The sequence below is a fragment of the Ornithodoros turicata genome, chromosome 3 (assembly GCF_037126465.1).
Source record: "Ornithodoros turicata isolate Travis chromosome 3, ASM3712646v1, whole genome shotgun sequence".
NCBI lineage: Eukaryota > Metazoa > Arthropoda > Arachnida > Ixodida > Argasidae > Ornithodoros > Ornithodoros turicata.
In genome coordinates, this window is record NC_088203.1 from 504,488 (window position 1) to 521,516 (window position 17,029).

Sequence of the window (17,029 nt, forward strand, 5' to 3'; positions counted from 1 at the left end):
TGGTTTGGCTTACATGATGATTCTTGTGTTCGTAAGGTACATTACTGTTAGCTACTGACACTAGTCTGATATGGCGACGACAATACATACTCCTGTAATTGGGGTTGTCCCATTCTCCAGTCTTCAATAGGAGAAAAAGCAAAACTAGCTTTCCCTGATGACAACTCAAACTCCTGTGACCGTCTCGTAGGCTCAGGTGACAAAATGGGGGATGTATGCATGTGTGAGTGATTGCGTGAAACGTCTATGTTTCTCCCTTTGACGCAGCCCGGAACCCCGAGTGCCAACACAATGCCCTATGTGGTCGTCATGGGGCCGCAGCTTTGGTTTGGCTTACATGATGATTCTTGTGTTCGTAAGGTACATTACTGTTAGCTACTGACACTAGTCTGATATGGCGACGACAATACATACTCCTGTAATTGGGGTTGTCCCATTCTCCAGTCTTCAATAGGAGAAAAAGCAAAACTAGCTTTCCCTGATGACAACTCAAACTCCTGTGACCGTCCCGTAGGCTCAGGTGACAAAATGGGGGATGTATGCATGTGTGAGTGATTGCGTGAAACGTCTATGTTTCTCCCTTTGACGCAGCCCGGAACCCCGAGTGCCAACACAATGCCCTATGTGGTCGTCATGGGGCCGCAGCTTTGGTTTGGCTTACATGATGATTCTTGTGTTCGTAAGGTACATTACTGTTAGCTACTGACACTAGTCTGATATGGCGACGACAATACATACTCCTGTAATTGGGGTTGTCCCATTCTCCAGTCTTCAATAGGAGAAAAAGCAAAACTAGCTTTCCCTGATGACAACTCAAACTCCTGTGACCGTCTCGTAGGCTCAGGTGACAAAATGGGGGATGTATGCATGTGTGAGTGATTGCGTGAAACGTCTATGTTTCTCCCTTTGACGCAGCCCGGAACCCCGAGTGCCAACACAATGCCCTATGTGGTCGTCATGGGGCCGCAGCTTTGGTTTGGCTTACATGATGATTCTTGTGTTCGTAAGGTACATTACTGTTAGCTACTGACACTAGTCTGATATGGCGACGACAATACATACTCCTGTAATTGGGGTTGTCCCATTCTCCAGTCTTCAATAGGAGAAAAAGCAAAACTAGCTTTCCCTGATGACAACTCAAACTCCTGTGACCGTCTCGTAGGCTCAGGTGACAAAATGGGGGATGTATGCATGTGTGAGTGATTGCGTGAAACGTCTATGTTTCTCCCTTTGACGCAGCCCGGAACCCCGAGTGCCAACACAATGCCCTATGTGGTCGTCATGGGGCCGCAGCTTTGGTTTGGCTTACATGATGATTCTTGTGTTCGTAAGGTACATTACTGTTAGCTACTGACACTAGTCTGATATGGCGACGACAATACATACTCCTGTAATTGGGGTTGTCCCATTCTCCAGTCTTCAATAGGAGAAAAAGCAAAACTAGCTTTCCCTGATGACAACTCAAACTCCTGTGACCGTCTCGTAGGCTCAGGTGACAAAATGGGGGATGTATGCATGTGTGAGTGATTGCGTGAAACGTCTATGTTTCTCCCTTTGACGCAGCCCGGAACCCCGAGTGCCAACACAATGCCCTATGTGGTCGTCATGGGGCCGCAGCTTTGGTTTGGCTTACATGATGATTCTTGTGTTCGTAAGGTACATTACTGTTAGCTACTGACACTAGTCTGATATGGCGACGACAATACATACTCCTGTAATTGGGGTTGTCCCATTCTCCAGTCTTCAATAGGAGAAAAAGCAAAACTAGCTTTCCCTGATGACAACTCAAACTCCTGTGACCGTCTCGTAGGCTCAGGTGACAAAATGGGGGATGTATGCATGTGTGAGTGATTGCGTGAAACGTCTATGTTTCTCCCTTTGACGCAGCCCGGAACCCCGAGTGCCAACACAATGCCCTATGTGGTCGTCATGGGGCCGCAGCTTTGGTTTGGCTTACATGATGATTCTTGTGTTCGTAAGGTACATTACTGTTAGCTACTGACACTAGTCTGATATGGCGACGACAATACATACTCCTGTAATTGGGGTTGTCCCATTCTCCAGTCTTCAATAGGAGAAAAAGCAAAACTAGCTTTCCCTGATGACAACTCAAACTCCTGTGACCGTCTCGTAGGCTCAGGTGACAAAATGGGGGATGTATGCATGTGTGAGTGATTGCGTGAAACGTCTATGTTTCTCCCTTTGACGCAGCCCGGAACCCCGAGTGCCAACACAATGCCCTATGTGGTCGTCATGGGGCCGCAGCTTTGGTTTGGCTTACATGATGATTCTTGTGTTCGTAAGGTACATTACTGTTAGCTACTGACACTAGTCTGATATGGCGACGACAATACATACTCCTGTAATTGGGGTTGTCCCATTCTCCAGTCTTCAATAGGAGAAAAAGCAAAACTAGCTTTCCCTGATGACAACTCAAACTCCTGTGACCGTCTCGTAGGCTCAGGTGACAAAATGGGGGATGTATGCATGTGTGAGTGATTGCGTGAAACGTCTATGTTTCTCCCTTTGACGCAGCCCGGAACCCCGAGTGCCAACACAATGCCCTATGTGGTCGTCATGGGGCCGCAGCTTTGGTTTGGCTTACATGATGATTCTTGTGTTCGTAAGGTACATTACTGTTAGCTACTGACACTAGTCTGATATGGCGACGACAATACATACTCCTGTAATTGGGGTTGTCCCATTCTCCAGTCTTCAATAGGAGAAAAAGCAAAACTAGCTTTCCCTGATGACAACTCAAACTCCTGTGACCGTCTCGTAGGCTCAGGTGACAAAATGGGGGATGTATGCATGTGTGAGTGATTGCGTGAAACGTCTATGTTTCTCCCTTTGACGCAGCCCGGAACCCCGAGTGCCAACACAATGCCCTATGTGGTCGTCATGGGGCCGCAGCTTTGGTTTGGCTTACATGATGATTCTTGTGTTCGTAAGGTACATTACTGTTAGCTACTGACACTAGTCTGATATGGCGACGACAATACATACTCCTGTAATTGGGGTTGTCCCATTCTCCAGTCTTCAATAGGAGAAAAAGCAAAACTAGCTTTCCCTGATGACAACTCAAACTCCTGTGACCGTCTCGTAGGCTCAGGTGACAAAATGGGGGATGTATGCATGTGTGAGTGATTGCGTGAAACGTCTATGTTTCTCCCTTTGACGCAGCCCGGAACCCCGAGTGCCAACACAATGCCCTATGTGGTCGTCATGGGGCCGCAGCTTTGGTTTGGCTTACATGATGATTCTTGTGTTCGTAAGGTACATTACTGTTAGCTACTGACACTAGTCTGATATGGCGACGACAATACATACTCCTGTAATTGGGGTTGTCCCATTCTCCAGTCTTCAATAGGAGAAAAAGCAAAACTAGCTTTCCCTGATGACAACTCAAACTCCTGTGACCGTCTCGTAGGCTCAGGTGACAAAATGGGGGATGTATGCATGTGTGAGTGATTGCGTGAAACGTCTATGTTTCTCCCTTTGACGCAGCCCGGAACCCCGAGTGCCAACACAATGCCCTATGTGGTCGTCATGGGGCCGCAGCTTTGGTTTGGCTTACATGATGATTCTTGTGTTCGTAAGGTACATTACTGTTAGCTACTGACACTAGTCTGATATGGCGACGACAATACATACTCCTGTAATTGGGGTTGTCCCATTCTCCAGTCTTCAATAGGAGAAAAAGCAAAACTAGCTTTCCCTGATGACAACTCAAACTCCTGTGACCGTCTCGTAGGCTCAGGTGACAAAATGGGGGATGTATGCATGTGTGAGTGATTGCGTGAAACGTCTATGTTTCTCCCTTTGACGCAGCCCGGAACCCCGAGTGCCAACACAATGCCCTATGTGGTCGTCATGGGGCCGCAGCTTTGGTTTGGCTTACATGATGATTCTTGTGTTCGTAAGGTACATTACTGTTAGCTACTGACACTAGTCTGATATGGCGACGACAATACATACTCCTGTAATTGGGGTTGTCCCATTCTCCAGTCTTCAATAGGAGAAAAAGCAAAACTAGCTTTCCCTGATGACAACTCAAACTCCTGTGACCGTCTCGTAGGCTCAGGTGACAAAATGGGGGATGTATGCATGTGTGAGTGATTGCGTGAAACGTCTATGTTTCTCCCTTTGACGCAGCCCGGAACTCCGAGTGCCAACACAATGCCCTATGTGGTCGTCATGGGGCCGCAGCTTTGGTTTGGCTTACATGATGATTCTTGTGTTCGTAAGGTACATTACTGTTAGCTACTGACACTAGTCTGATATGGCGACGACAATACATACTCCTGTAATTGGGGTTGTCCCATTCTCCAGTCTTCAATAGGAGAAAAAGCAAAACTAGCTTTCCCTGATGACAACTCAAACTCCTGTGACCGTCCCGTAGGCTCAGGTGACAAAATGGGGGATGTATGCATGTGTGAGTGATTGCGTGAAACGTCTATGTTTCTCCCTTTGACGCAGCCCGGAACTCCGAGTGCCAACACAATGCCCTATGTGGTCGTCATGGGGCCGCAGCTTTGGTTTGGCTTACATGATGATTCTTGTGTTCGTAAGGTACATTACTGTTAGCTACTGACACTAGTCTGATATGGCGACGACAATACATACTCCTGTAATTGGGGTTGTCCCATTCTCCAGTCTTCAATAGGAGAAAAAGCAAAACTAGCTTTCCCTGATGACAACTCAAACTCCTGTGACCGTCTCGTAGGCTCAGGTGACAAAATGGGGGATGTATGCATGTGTGAGTGATTGCGTGAAACGTCTATGTTTCTCCCTTTGACGCAGCCCGGAACCCCGAGTGCCAACACAATGCCCTATGTGGTCGTCATGGGGCCGCAGCTTTGGTTTGGCTTACATGATGATTCTTGTGTTCGTAAGGTACATTACTGTTAGCTACTGACACTAGTCTGATATGGCGACGACAATACATACTCCTGTAATTGGGGTTGTCCCATTCTCCAGTCTTCAATAGGAGAAAAAGCAAAACTAGCTTTCCCTGATGACAACTCAAACTCCTGTGACCGTCTCGTAGGCTCAGGTGACAAAATGGGGGATGTATGCATGTGTGAGTGATTGCGTGAAACGTCTATGTTTCTCCCTTTGACGCAGCCCGGAACCCCGAGTGCCAACACAATGCCCTATGTGGTCGTCATGGGGCCGCAGCTTTGGTTTGGCTTACATGATGATTCTTGTGTTCGTAAGGTACATTACTGTTAGCTACTGACACTAGTCTGATATGGCGACGACAATACATACTCCTGTAATTGGGGTTGTCCCATTCTCCAGTCTTCAATAGGAGAAAAAGCAAAACTAGCTTTCCCTGATGACAACTCAAACTCCTGTGACCGTCTCGTAGGCTCAGGTGACAAAATGGGGGATGTATGCATGTGTGAGTGATTGCGTGAAACGTCTATGTTTCTCCCTTTGACGCAGCCCGGAACCCCGAGTGCCAACACAATGCCCTATGTGGTCGTCATGGGGCCGCAGCTTTGGTTTGGCTTACATGATGATTCTTGTGTTCGTAAGGTACATTACTGTTAGCTACTGATACTAGTCTGATATGGCGACGACAATACATACTCCTGGCTAGTTCCATCTCAAATCGAACAATCCGGTACACTTGATGTCTCGAATGAACGGGAAAAAAATATATGTTGAAGCCATCGGTGAGTTAGGAGAAATAAACGGTTTCCGAATTCTCTGCGCTGCGCGGTTCGGGAAGTAGGAGAGGAGGAAAAAACTGCCTCTCATAAGACGATGTCGTCGCGCGCGGGTTTGAGCGTTCGCTACAAGGCTATTTCTTGTCGCATTATAGAAATTTCTTGATCTGGCTTTAGACCACTTAGGGCACAATAGGATCCTGCACTGGCAGTGCTGTCTCCGTTTTTGTTTGTCTACAAAAAAATATCAAAGTTGACTCAAAGTGCCGAAAAGCACCGTATTCACTGCAATTTTGCGGACGATGTACAAAACGGATAAGATTGAGCTTTATGCCGTTTAATTTGTCATTCATGTGGCTATCGAATGATGTATAATTTGTTGCTCTACTCTGTCAGGAACGTAAGCGATACCTCTTTCAGTAACACCATACCACCGAAAAATGACGAATTTCGGAAGCCTTTATCTAAAAAACCCCACCAAAAACTTGCCTCGAAAATTTTATATGTTGTAGGTAGTTCCTTAGACTATGCGCAGAAGAAAAATCAAAAGTCGGACTTTATCGGTAGGCGCACTGTGAATTTTTTGCCAGCCCTATACGCAGAGCGCATTCAAGCCTTGGCACCGTGTCCCGCGTGTTGCAAAACCGAATTTTCCAAAGGGACTTTCAACTTCTGTCTTCACATAAAAAGTAATTGCTATCATTTGCAACCGTTCTGAGCGCTTGCGTTCATAATAGTGTTGTAATCGCTGAATGTAGATTGTGGAGCAACCATATGTGCTCACATTTTTTGCGGGATGACACACATGCATTGCAAGTGCTGGGAGCCCGTCAAGAACAGAATGCTTTGGAATGCTTTTGCGTCTTTATAAGAGGTATATTTGTCCACGGTGATCATATCGAAGCATATTTACAGTACACAGAATAACAAGAACTTGACAGCGAAGAAGACAAGGTGACGAAGGTAAGAAGGTAACGTAAGTTATCCAGAGCATTCTGAGTGGATGAGAGTGCTCATGTCATGAACTGCTTTAGGCCGTTGTGGAAGCCACTTTCCTTTATGTTACTTTTGACGGCAGGTTCTTGTTAGATTTTCTTTCAAATGTGGGCAACATTGCTGCGTGTTGTGATTCAGCCACATTTGCTGTGAAGTACTTGAAGCAGCTTCTGCATAGCTGACCCACTTCTGTTACGCCTTCGGCTTGATCTGCTGGAACCACAGTCTTTATGGCAGCTACGCCGATCTCCGAAGCAAAGCGAAAATCCTTTGTCTATAGCACTTTTTTCTTGTGTATGAGGCGGTAGTCAGCGAAATCCACACGATCAGCACTGTACAACGAAGAAGTCATTGAGGTAGGTGTGATACCAGGACGACACACTACAGTAATGCAGATGTCGTCGCACACTCTGTATAAGGGCACTCCATGCACTTCTGTAGTCGAGAAGTGAGTGAAGCGTCTTCTGTGTGTAGGCGAAACTTTGCGCAAGGTGTCTTCAGGGAGTAAATGCGATCAGGACCTTCCCATGGTCGCAGCATGTCGAACCGAATGACATATTGGACAGCGGCGCCGGTCGGGCTGTTTCGGCAAGGTTCACAAAAGGCACCATGAATTAGCCTTGAGTGTGTGCGTATGACACTACAACATTTTCCTCAGTGTAATTTCCCCCCTCCGAGGTCATGAGGCCGTAGGAAAGGAAATGTTTCAAAGAATACTGGAAGTCACTGCGTCCCTCCTACCATAATGCGTACAGTAAATATGCTTGTTTAGAATAACCCTGAACAGATATGCCTCTTACAAAGATGTAAAATCATTATGTTCTTTCCTTGATCCCAGCACTTGCAATACATGTGACATCCCGCAAAAAATGCGAGCACATCTGGTTGCTCCACAATCTAGATTCAGCGATTACACCATTGTTATGAACGCAAACGCTCAGAGCCTTGAAAAGGAAACCTTGAAACCTCAGAACGGTTTCAAATGACAGCAATTACTTTTTATATGAAGACAGAAGTTGAAAGTCCCTTTGGAAAATTCGATTTTGCAACACGCGGGACACGGTGCCTCCGCTTGAATGCGCTCCGCGTATAGGGCTGGCAAAAAATTCACAGTGCGCCTACCGATCAAGTCCGAATTTTGATTTTGCTTCTGTGCATAGTCTAAGGAACTACCTACAACATATAAAATTTTCGAGGTAAGTTTTTGGTGGGGTTTTTTAGATAAAGGCTTCCGAAATTCGTCATTTTTCGGTGGTATGGTGCTATTAAAAGAGGTATCGCTTACGTTTCTTACAGAGTAGAGCAACAAATTATACATCATTCGATAGCCCTATGAATGACAAATTAAACGGCATAAAGCTCAGTCTTATCCGTTTTGTACATCGTCCGCAACGCTGCAGTGAATATGGTGTTTTTCGGCACTTTGAGTCAACTTTGATATTTTTTTGCAGACAAACAAAAACCGGTACAGCACTGCCAACGAAGGATCCTATTGTGCCCTAAGTGGTCTAAAGCGAGAACAAGAAATTACTATAATGCGAGAAGAAATGGCCTTGTAGCGAACGCTCAAACCCGCTCGCGACGACGTCGCCTTATGAGAGGCAGTTTTTTCCTCCTCTCCTAGTTCCCGAACCGCGCAGCGCAGAGAATTTGGAAAGCGTTTATTTCTCCTAACTCACCGATGGCTTCAGCATATATTTTTTTCCCGTTCATTGGAGACATCAAGTGTACCGGATTGTTCGATTTGAGATGGAACTAGCCGTAATTGGGGTTGTCCCATTCTCCAGTCTTCAATAGGAGAAAAAGCAAAACTAGCTTTCCCTGATGACAACTCAAACTCCTGTGACCGTCTCGTAGGCTCAGGTGACAAAATGGGGGATGTATGCATGTGTGAGTGATTGCGTGAAACGTCTATGTTTCTCCCTTTGACGCAGCCCGGAACCCCGAGTGCCAACACAATGCCCTATGTGGTCGTCATGGGGCCGCAGCTTTGGTTTGGCTTACATGATGATTCTTGTGTTCGTAAGGTACATTACTGTTAGCTACTGACACTAGTCTGATATGGCGACGACAATACATACTCCTGTAATTGGGGTTGTCCCATTCTCCAGTCTTCAATAGGAGAAAAAGCAAAACTAGCTTTCCCTGATGACAACTCAAACTCCTGTGACCGTCTCGTAGGCTCAGGTGACAAAATGGGGGATGTATGCATGTGTGAGTGATTGCGTGAAACGTCTATGTTTCTCCCTTTGACGCAGCCCGGAACCCCGAGTGCCAACACAATGCCCTATGTGGTCGTCATGGGGCCGCAGCTTTGGTTTGGCTTACATGATGATTCTTGTGTTCGTAAGGTACATTACTGTTAGCTACTGACACTAGTCTGATATGGCGACGACAATACATACTCCTGTAATTGGGGTTGTCCCATTCTCCAGTCTTCAATAGGAGAAAAAGCAAAACTAGCTTTCCCTGATGACAACTCAAACTCCTGTGACCGTCCCGTAGGCTCAGGTGACAAAATGGGGGATGTATGCATGTGTGAGTGATTGCGTGAAACGTCTATGTTTCTCCCTTTGACGCAGCCCGGAACCCCGAGTGCCAACACAATGCCCTATGTGGTCGTCATGGGGCCGCAGCTTTGGTTTGGCTTACATGATGATTCTTGTGTTCGTAAGGTACATTACTGTTAGCTACTGACACTAGTCTGATATGGCGACGACAATACATACTCCTGTAATTGGGGTTGTCCCATTCTCCAGTCTTCAATAGGAGAAAAAGCAAAACTAGCTTTCCCTGATGACAACTCAAACTCCTGTGACCGTCCCGTAGGCTCAGGTGACAAAATGGGGGATGTATGCATGTGTGAGTGATTGCGTGAAACGTCTATGTTTCTCCCTTTGACGCAGCCCGGAACTCCGAGTGCCAACACAATGCCCTATGTGGTCGTCATGGGGCCGCAGCTTTGGTTTGGCTTACATGATGATTCTTGTGTTCGTAAGGTACATTACTGTTAGCTACTGACACTAGTCTGATATGGCGACGACAATACATACTCCTGTAATTGGGGTTGTCCCATTCTCCAGTCTTCAATAGGAGAAAAAGCAAAACTAGCTTTCCGTGATGACAACTCAAACTCCTGTGACCGTCTCGTAGGCTCAGGTGACAAAATGGGGGATGTATGCATGTGTGAGTGATTGCGTGAAACGTCTATGTTTCTCCCTTTGACGCAGCCCGGAACTCCGAGTGCCAACACAATGCCCTATGTGGTCGTCATGGGGCCGCAGCTTTGGTTTGGCTTACATGATGATTCTTGTGTTCGTAAGGTACATTACTGTTAGCTACTGACACTAGTCTGATATGGCGACGACAATACATACTCCTGTAATTGGGGTTGTCCCATTCTCCAGTCTTCAATAGGAGAAAAAGCAAAACTAGCTTTCCCTGATGACAACTCAAACTCCTGTGACCGTCTCGTAGGCTCAGGTGACAAAATGGGGGATGTATGCATGTGTGAGTGATTGCGTGAAACGTCTATGTTTCTCCCTTTGACGCAGCCCGGAACTCCGAGTGCCAACACAATGCCCTATGTGGTCGTCATGGGGCCGCAGCTTTGGTTTGGCTTACATGATGATTCTTGTGTTCGTAAGGTACATTACTGTTATCTACTGACACTAGTCTGATATGGCGACGACAATACATACTCCTGTAATTGGGGTTGTCCCATTCTCCAGTCTTCAATAGGAGAAAAAGCAAAACTAGCTTTCCCTGATGACAACTCAAACTCCTGTGACCGTCTCGTAGGCTCAGGTGACAAAATGGGGGATGTATGCATGTGTGAGTGATTGCGTGAAACGTCTATGTTTCTCCCTTTGACGCAGCCCGGAACTCCGAGTGCCAACACAATGCCCTATGTGGTCGTCATGGGGCCGCAGCTTTGGTTTGGCTTACATGATGATTCTTGTGTTCGTAAGGTACATTACTGTTATCTACTGACACTAGTCTGATATGGCGACGACAATACATACTCCTGTAATTGGGGTTGTCCCATTCTCCAGTCTTCAATAGGAGAAAAAGCAAAACTAGCTTTCCCTGATGACAACTCAAACTCCTGTGACCGTCTCGTAGGCTCAGGTGACAAAATGGGGGATGTATGCATGTGTGAGTGATTGCGTGAAACGTCTATGTTTCTCCCTTTGACGCAGCCCGGAACCCCGAGTGCCAACACAATGCCCTATGTGGTCGTCATGGGGCCGCAGCTTTGGTTTGGCTTACATGATGATTCTTGTGTTCGTAAGGTATATTACTGTTAGCTACTGACACTAGTCTGATATGGCGACGACAATACATACTCCTGTAATTGGGGTTGTCCCATTCTCCAGTCTTCAATAGGAGAAAAAGCAAAACTAGCTTTCCCTGATGACAACTCAAACTCCTGTGACCGTCTCGTAGGCTCAGGTGACAAAATGGGGGATGTATGCATGTGTGAGTGATTGCGTGAAACGTCTATGTTTCTCCCTTTGACGCAGCCCGGAACCCCGAGTGCCAACACAATGCCCTATGTGGTCGTCATGGGGCCGCAGCTTTGGTTTGGCTTACATGATGATTCTTGTGTTCGTAAGGTATATTACTGTTAGCTACTGACACTAGTCTGATATGGCGACGACAATACATACTCCTGTAATTGGGGTTGTCCCATTCTCCAGTCTTCAATAGGAGAAAAAGCAAAACTAGCTTTCCCTGATGACAACTCAAACTCCTGTGACCGTCTCGTAGGCTCAGGTGACAAAATGGGGGATGTATGCATGTGTGAGTGATTGCGTGAAACGTCTATGTTTCTCCCTTTGACGCAGCCCGGAACCCCGAGTGCCAACACAATGCCCTATGTGGTCGTCATGGGGCCGCAGCTTTGGTTTGGCTTACATGATGATTCTTGTGTTCGTAAGGTATATTACTGTTAGCTACTGACACTAGTCTGATATGGCGCAATATACGGTCTCTTTCACTGGATTCGGCGTAGCTTTGTAGATTCTTAGCGATACTCAGTAGAAATAAAGTAAAAGTATGTTTGGTCTGTCAGAACTGGTGGGGTGAGCGTTGCGTTATCAAAACGGCAATTATGCAATCTATATGATGGTGTCCACCGCAATGCCGCTATCTGAAGAGAATCTTAATTTATCATCAGTAGCGTCCTATAGCTGAATTAAAAAGGAATGAGTATGTTGCTGTGCTTGTTGAGATTAGGTGCATCCATGCGGATATTGAATATATGCGCGCACCCGCGGTTAATGCATTTGCAGTTGAAAAAACCTCCACGAGGAAAACGTTACTTTCTCGGGAATATTATGTCACTCGCGGTTGTCCAATATTTTAATTCAATAATGGCGGTTAAGCATTTTCGATTCACTGCGCTTTCTTTCCTGCGTCTTCCTGGCGAAGAAGCTCCTCATTCTTCATATTAAAAATAAAGTTATGGCTCCACGAATGGGCGACGTCGACAGAGATGAAACCCAGAAGCGCGCATTTTAGCCGCGCGGATTTCGAAGCGTACCCTCATTGCTTGTTTTCTGGTTTATTCTCAATCGAATAAATGTTTTCATTTCATTTGTAGAATGCTATTGTTGAGAAATTGGGGCGCTCGAGATTCTCTCCAGATAGACAACGGCAATGTAAGCTAGCATAAAGAAACGCCGGGTTGATAACCCAGCTAAAGGCAAACTCATATTCTTCTCCGCAATAACTGCGACTGTATACCAAACCCTGCAACACGAGTTCCCCTTTATTTCTTTAAAGCACATGTAGGGTGGCTTTATCCCCGCAGCATCTTTATACTGCCTACTTGATAACAATACATGAAACCCCCTTGCCTCTAAATGTACTTGGTGGCAATGTCACTAGACTGCGCCACAAGTGTCCCTTCCGTCATGGAAATTCATGTTGGCTAATGTAACTGCTTGCGTAAAATGCAGGAGTACGTTGTCTGCTACCTCCTTGATGATGGTGGATTCATTCTAACTTCAAGCAGCGACGATCATTCGGAGAACGTAAGTTCCTATTCAAAGATTTCGTTTGTATCACAAAGAAACCTTTCAGGTAGGAAAATTCCTGGGAAGCGTCGATCCCGAACTCATGGACGACATGCTCAAGAAATCTGTCTATTACAAGTAAGTACTTGGGATTGTTCTGGCACCGAGAGACAAATGTGTTCGCCATCGGCTGGCAATCTACTCGGCTAATTAATTAGATATTCATCAATTTTAAAGATGACATGACGTCACTCCGTGAGTGGCCGTGAGAGCAGAGTTCGAGCTTGTAACTTAACTCGGTACTTTTGCGCCGTGGTAACTTTCAGAGGAACTCGTTCCTTTTTCAGGTAACTTTGCCAAACTTGCTTAAGTTCCAAGCTACTTTTAACCAGTGATGGCCACTAACTACTTCTACAGTAGTTTAACTATACTACTAACTACATCGCGATGGAAACTAGTGTTTCAACTACTTTTCAGGGGAGGTAGCTAAAACTACTTCTTTAACTACTGCAATGTATTTTAACTACATCTATAACTACTTGACGTTGTCCGTCAACACCAATCCCATTCTATAGTGTTCTTGGACACCTAAATATGAATCACGAGCAGTGATCCAAATGAAGATTTAGTATACATGCACGGCACAATTGCTCTGCACCTCCGTTCTCATCAGACAAGTAGCTCAACGTAAAACTCGGAAATACAATCGTGCCGTAAAGCTTGCGGCAACATCGGAAGTAGCTGGCGCCTGCAGTAACCTAACTAGTGTAGTTAACTACTCGAACTAGTAGTTTAACTAGTAGTTGCACTACATTTCTGCAAGTAGTTGATAACTACTTTTTAAGCAGTTAACTACTGGCCATCACTGCTTTTAACTCGCTTTTCACTCGCGTCCACATATTTTCTTGCTTTCTCTCCAGTTCCTTCATGGCATTTTTTTGCCATAAAACGTGATATTCAATCAATGACAGTGTTTTATTCAGGAAGTAAGAACCGCTGCCATTGAAATGAAGCTGAAGATCCAAAGCGTTCCAATAGACCTCTACCAGAGAAACGTCATCATGACATTGGTAGACAGACTGAAACCGAAACAAATCGGAAGGAGAGGGCTGTGTTCGCTGCCTCCTATTGAAAGAAAAGTAGGACTGCATGAGGGTCGTAATCCCCTCAAGACCGTGGCTTTCGGGCGCGACCTTGTTCACCTCTAGCTTCGAGCCTAGTTCAATTCTACCAAATTTTGGCGCTGTCGAACACTATGACGTCATTTGTTTACAAACAGGGAGAGGTCCATTGTTGGACATAAACGAAAACGATCTAAGCGTGTTGCACTCCTCCGCAGGCAGCTCAATGTCTAACCCAAATGCTCACGCGCGCAGCACCTGCGTAATGCTATTTTGTGGCCGAAGTAACTTGGAAGTAACTCGTTCTTTTTTTAAGTAACTCAGTAACTGCGAGTTACATTTCAGACTGAAGAACTTGGTTATTAACTTAGTTACATTTTTCACACGGTAACTTAACTTATAACGAGTTCTTTTTGACGGGTAACTTCTCCTATGCCTCGAACATAGCATTAAGAAGAACCGGTGTGAGTCGATGCCCACTGTAAGCCTTTCATATTTCCCTCTAATCTGCATACGTTATGTTAGAAAGTAATGATTATTTGGCAGAATGTGTGATATATCCAAGTAAATTTGTACCGCAGGTTGTTTCGATATAACTCTATATTGTCTCCAGGCGGAAACTTTGCGGTCTTTCTACAGACGCCAATGTATACAGAAGCAATTAACGCTTTCCGCCTTTCTGTCTCCCAAGGTTTTCCAAGCAAGCGATAAAAACTTGATTTTTTGAAATGTGTTATGGTAGCCAACGACGCAACAGTACTGTGTTGTGGTTTGCCGTGCGTTGGCAATCTGAAAGGCGGCATATTTAACCACGATACATGCTTGGCCCGCTTGTGTCCCGATTGGCGCTCGCGTCGCCGGGCAAACTTGAGCGCAACAGTCCTATATATGGCCTTATGGTCCAACTTGGCTGTTGGTGCTGTGCTCCAGTAGCCTTCTCGATACAGCACCTTCGGCCGCGAGCTTCTCGGTACCTTTCTTGTTGTCCGGCATTTTCTTGACGGGTCATAAGCCGTTGGCCTACACCTTTGGATCCGCCAGCAGCAAGTATTCCCCACGCGAGAATAGGCATCTTGCTTTCCTGGCTCAATTCGGCGCCGACATACAGTTCGTCAAGGGCTCGCAAAACTGCTCGGCCGACGCCTTGAGCCGTCCTTCGTCATTATCTGCGCCTGAGGCTCTGGCTTCAACACAGGCACTTTTCGAGAGCGTGAGTCCTCCTCCCTTCACCTCCAAGACGTTCCTCTTCCTGGCTGCAAGCTGAAGCGTTTTTGTGACGTGTCCTCTGGTCGCCACGCCCCCTCGTTCCCCTGGCGTGCAGTCTTTTCTTCCCTGCATGATCTGGCTCATCAAGGCTACCCAACGTCTTGTAGCAGCCCGCATCGCCATCGTTAAGCCGCGGCCTGCACGCTGCACGTTTTTCCACTTTCGTTTTTGGTGGCAACCGCCACTGCAATAAACCCTCAGTTCTTTCCCGTAAATTGTGGTGTGAACACCTTGTTTACTTCGCTCCACAGTCTCATCGCTTCGTATGGCCTTCCATGAACCGCGACATCCGGGTACGAAGTTGCCTCGCTTGCCAGCGTTCCAAGGTCCACCGGCGCCCCTTCAGCCCTCTCGGCAAGTTCGCCGCCCCTGATGCCCGCCTCACCACGGTCCACCTCGGCATCGTCGGCCCGCGCTTCCCTCTTCTGTTGTTCCCACAAATCGAGTGTTTGTGCACAATGGCATCACTAACTAGTTGTGCCACTCCCCGGAGGTGAAACTCGAAAGGTTCAAGAGGATATATTTCCTGCTACTTGTGTTTTGAGCGCCTGACTGTGTCCTATTTCCGACAGGGTGATTTGGATACTTGACTTTCCACTTGTTGTCGTCTTCCGATGGTGCCTTCCCTATCCCACCTGTGATTTTGGTACATGTTGCTAAATCTGTATCTTTGCACACGGTTACAATAACTTGATTAGCACGAAATAAGTGACGCCTCCCCTCTGTTTATCTTATCTTCAGTAACCCTTATGTGCTGTGTATACCGTTGCCGCTACTTGTCTGTCCTTCGCTATACATGGGCCGAAGTTAAAGTGGCGGCCCGCGTGGCCCCTACATGAACAGCTCTGGAGTTGGGCTCTGTACTCGTGCGGTTTGTCAGAAAAATTTGAATGTAATAAATGCGATGACATTGCGTTAGCATTAGACCTTTGTCTTGCTTCTTTTCTGCTTCTTATATACTTTGTTATGTATTGTTATGCTTCTTTGATTAACTATTAGTCTGCTTGTTCGATCGCATAACGGCTTCTTTTTCGACAATTTACCTACCGTGACAGTTGAGTGTAATTCTATGTTTGTATGACTTACTTGTATTATTTGCTCTTTCGTGCACACAGAATACGATGTAAACATTACCTAGATATAATTAGGACAGACACATTTCTTTACAGTGATCTACTTACTTCTTTGTTCTTTCCTAAAGTACATCGTTGATATTAGAGGACCAGAAGCCGTCAACTTGCACTTCTGGTCACGCTTTCGACGGGTAGTTTCAGCTCTTGCTGCTAAACGTTGCTGCTTCTTCAGCAGCACGCTTCTTACGCTTTACTTGAGCTTCCGCTGCTAACCGAAGTTGCCTCTCCTGTTCAGTCTCAGTCTAGCTCCAGCGTTCCGTTACTTCCGCTCCTTTGCAGTTGAAGTAGAACCACTAGTAGAAAGTCTGGGACCCACGTTCCAGTTTAAGCTCAGCCGCTCTTGAAACTCACAGAGAGTCTGACGCCGTGATTCGCTGTACACGAACACCTGACTCACGCCGCTACGACACCGAAATAATGGGGCTTCTAATTCTAACGCATTAGACCCACTGTTCCCACTGACCAGCCGATGACTCTCTGACAAAGAGGGTCGGCTGTCACATGACAATAGCGAACTTCGCCGTTGTCTGTGTTGCTTTCGTCGTCTTCGCTGATGGCTCTGTAAATCTGTCCTTGTGTCTGATTTTTGCTTTATCGATATCCCTACCAAAATTTCTGAGCAAAGCCCCGATTTGGAATATTGGTGCCTCCAATGCCACCAGAAACGGAGTGGTTCGGCTTGGTGATCTCCCGGGTAAATTCCAGTACAGATTCTTCGAGTGCCGGAGACTTGAAACGGAGCTCGCCGTATTCCGCAGTTGTTGACAACGCTCCTGACGACAAACAAATGGAACCGATTGACCTGCTGTGCC

The 17,029-nt window shown here is 46.3% G+C and overlaps 1 protein-coding gene and 1 long non-coding RNA gene across 3 annotated transcripts in view; one reads left to right on the forward strand and one right to left on the reverse strand.

The window, feature by feature from the left end:
• Window positions 1–17,029, forward strand: part of LOC135387774 (voltage-dependent calcium channel subunit alpha-2/delta-1-like) — an 84,522-nt gene that overhangs the window by 62,568 nt on the left and 4,925 nt on the right. For both annotated transcript variants that reach the window (XM_064616891.1, XM_064616892.1), the window contains 2 exons: window positions 12,641–12,715; window positions 12,765–12,835. In XM_064616891.1, coding sequence (XP_064472961.1) covers window positions 12,641–12,715; window positions 12,765–12,835 — 146 coding nt within the window. The remainder of the gene's footprint in view (window positions 1–12,640; window positions 12,716–12,764; window positions 12,836–17,029) is intronic.
• Window positions 1–17,029, reverse strand: part of LOC135387775 (uncharacterized) — a 66,284-nt gene that overhangs the window by 35,319 nt on the left and 13,936 nt on the right. The window lies entirely within an intron of this gene.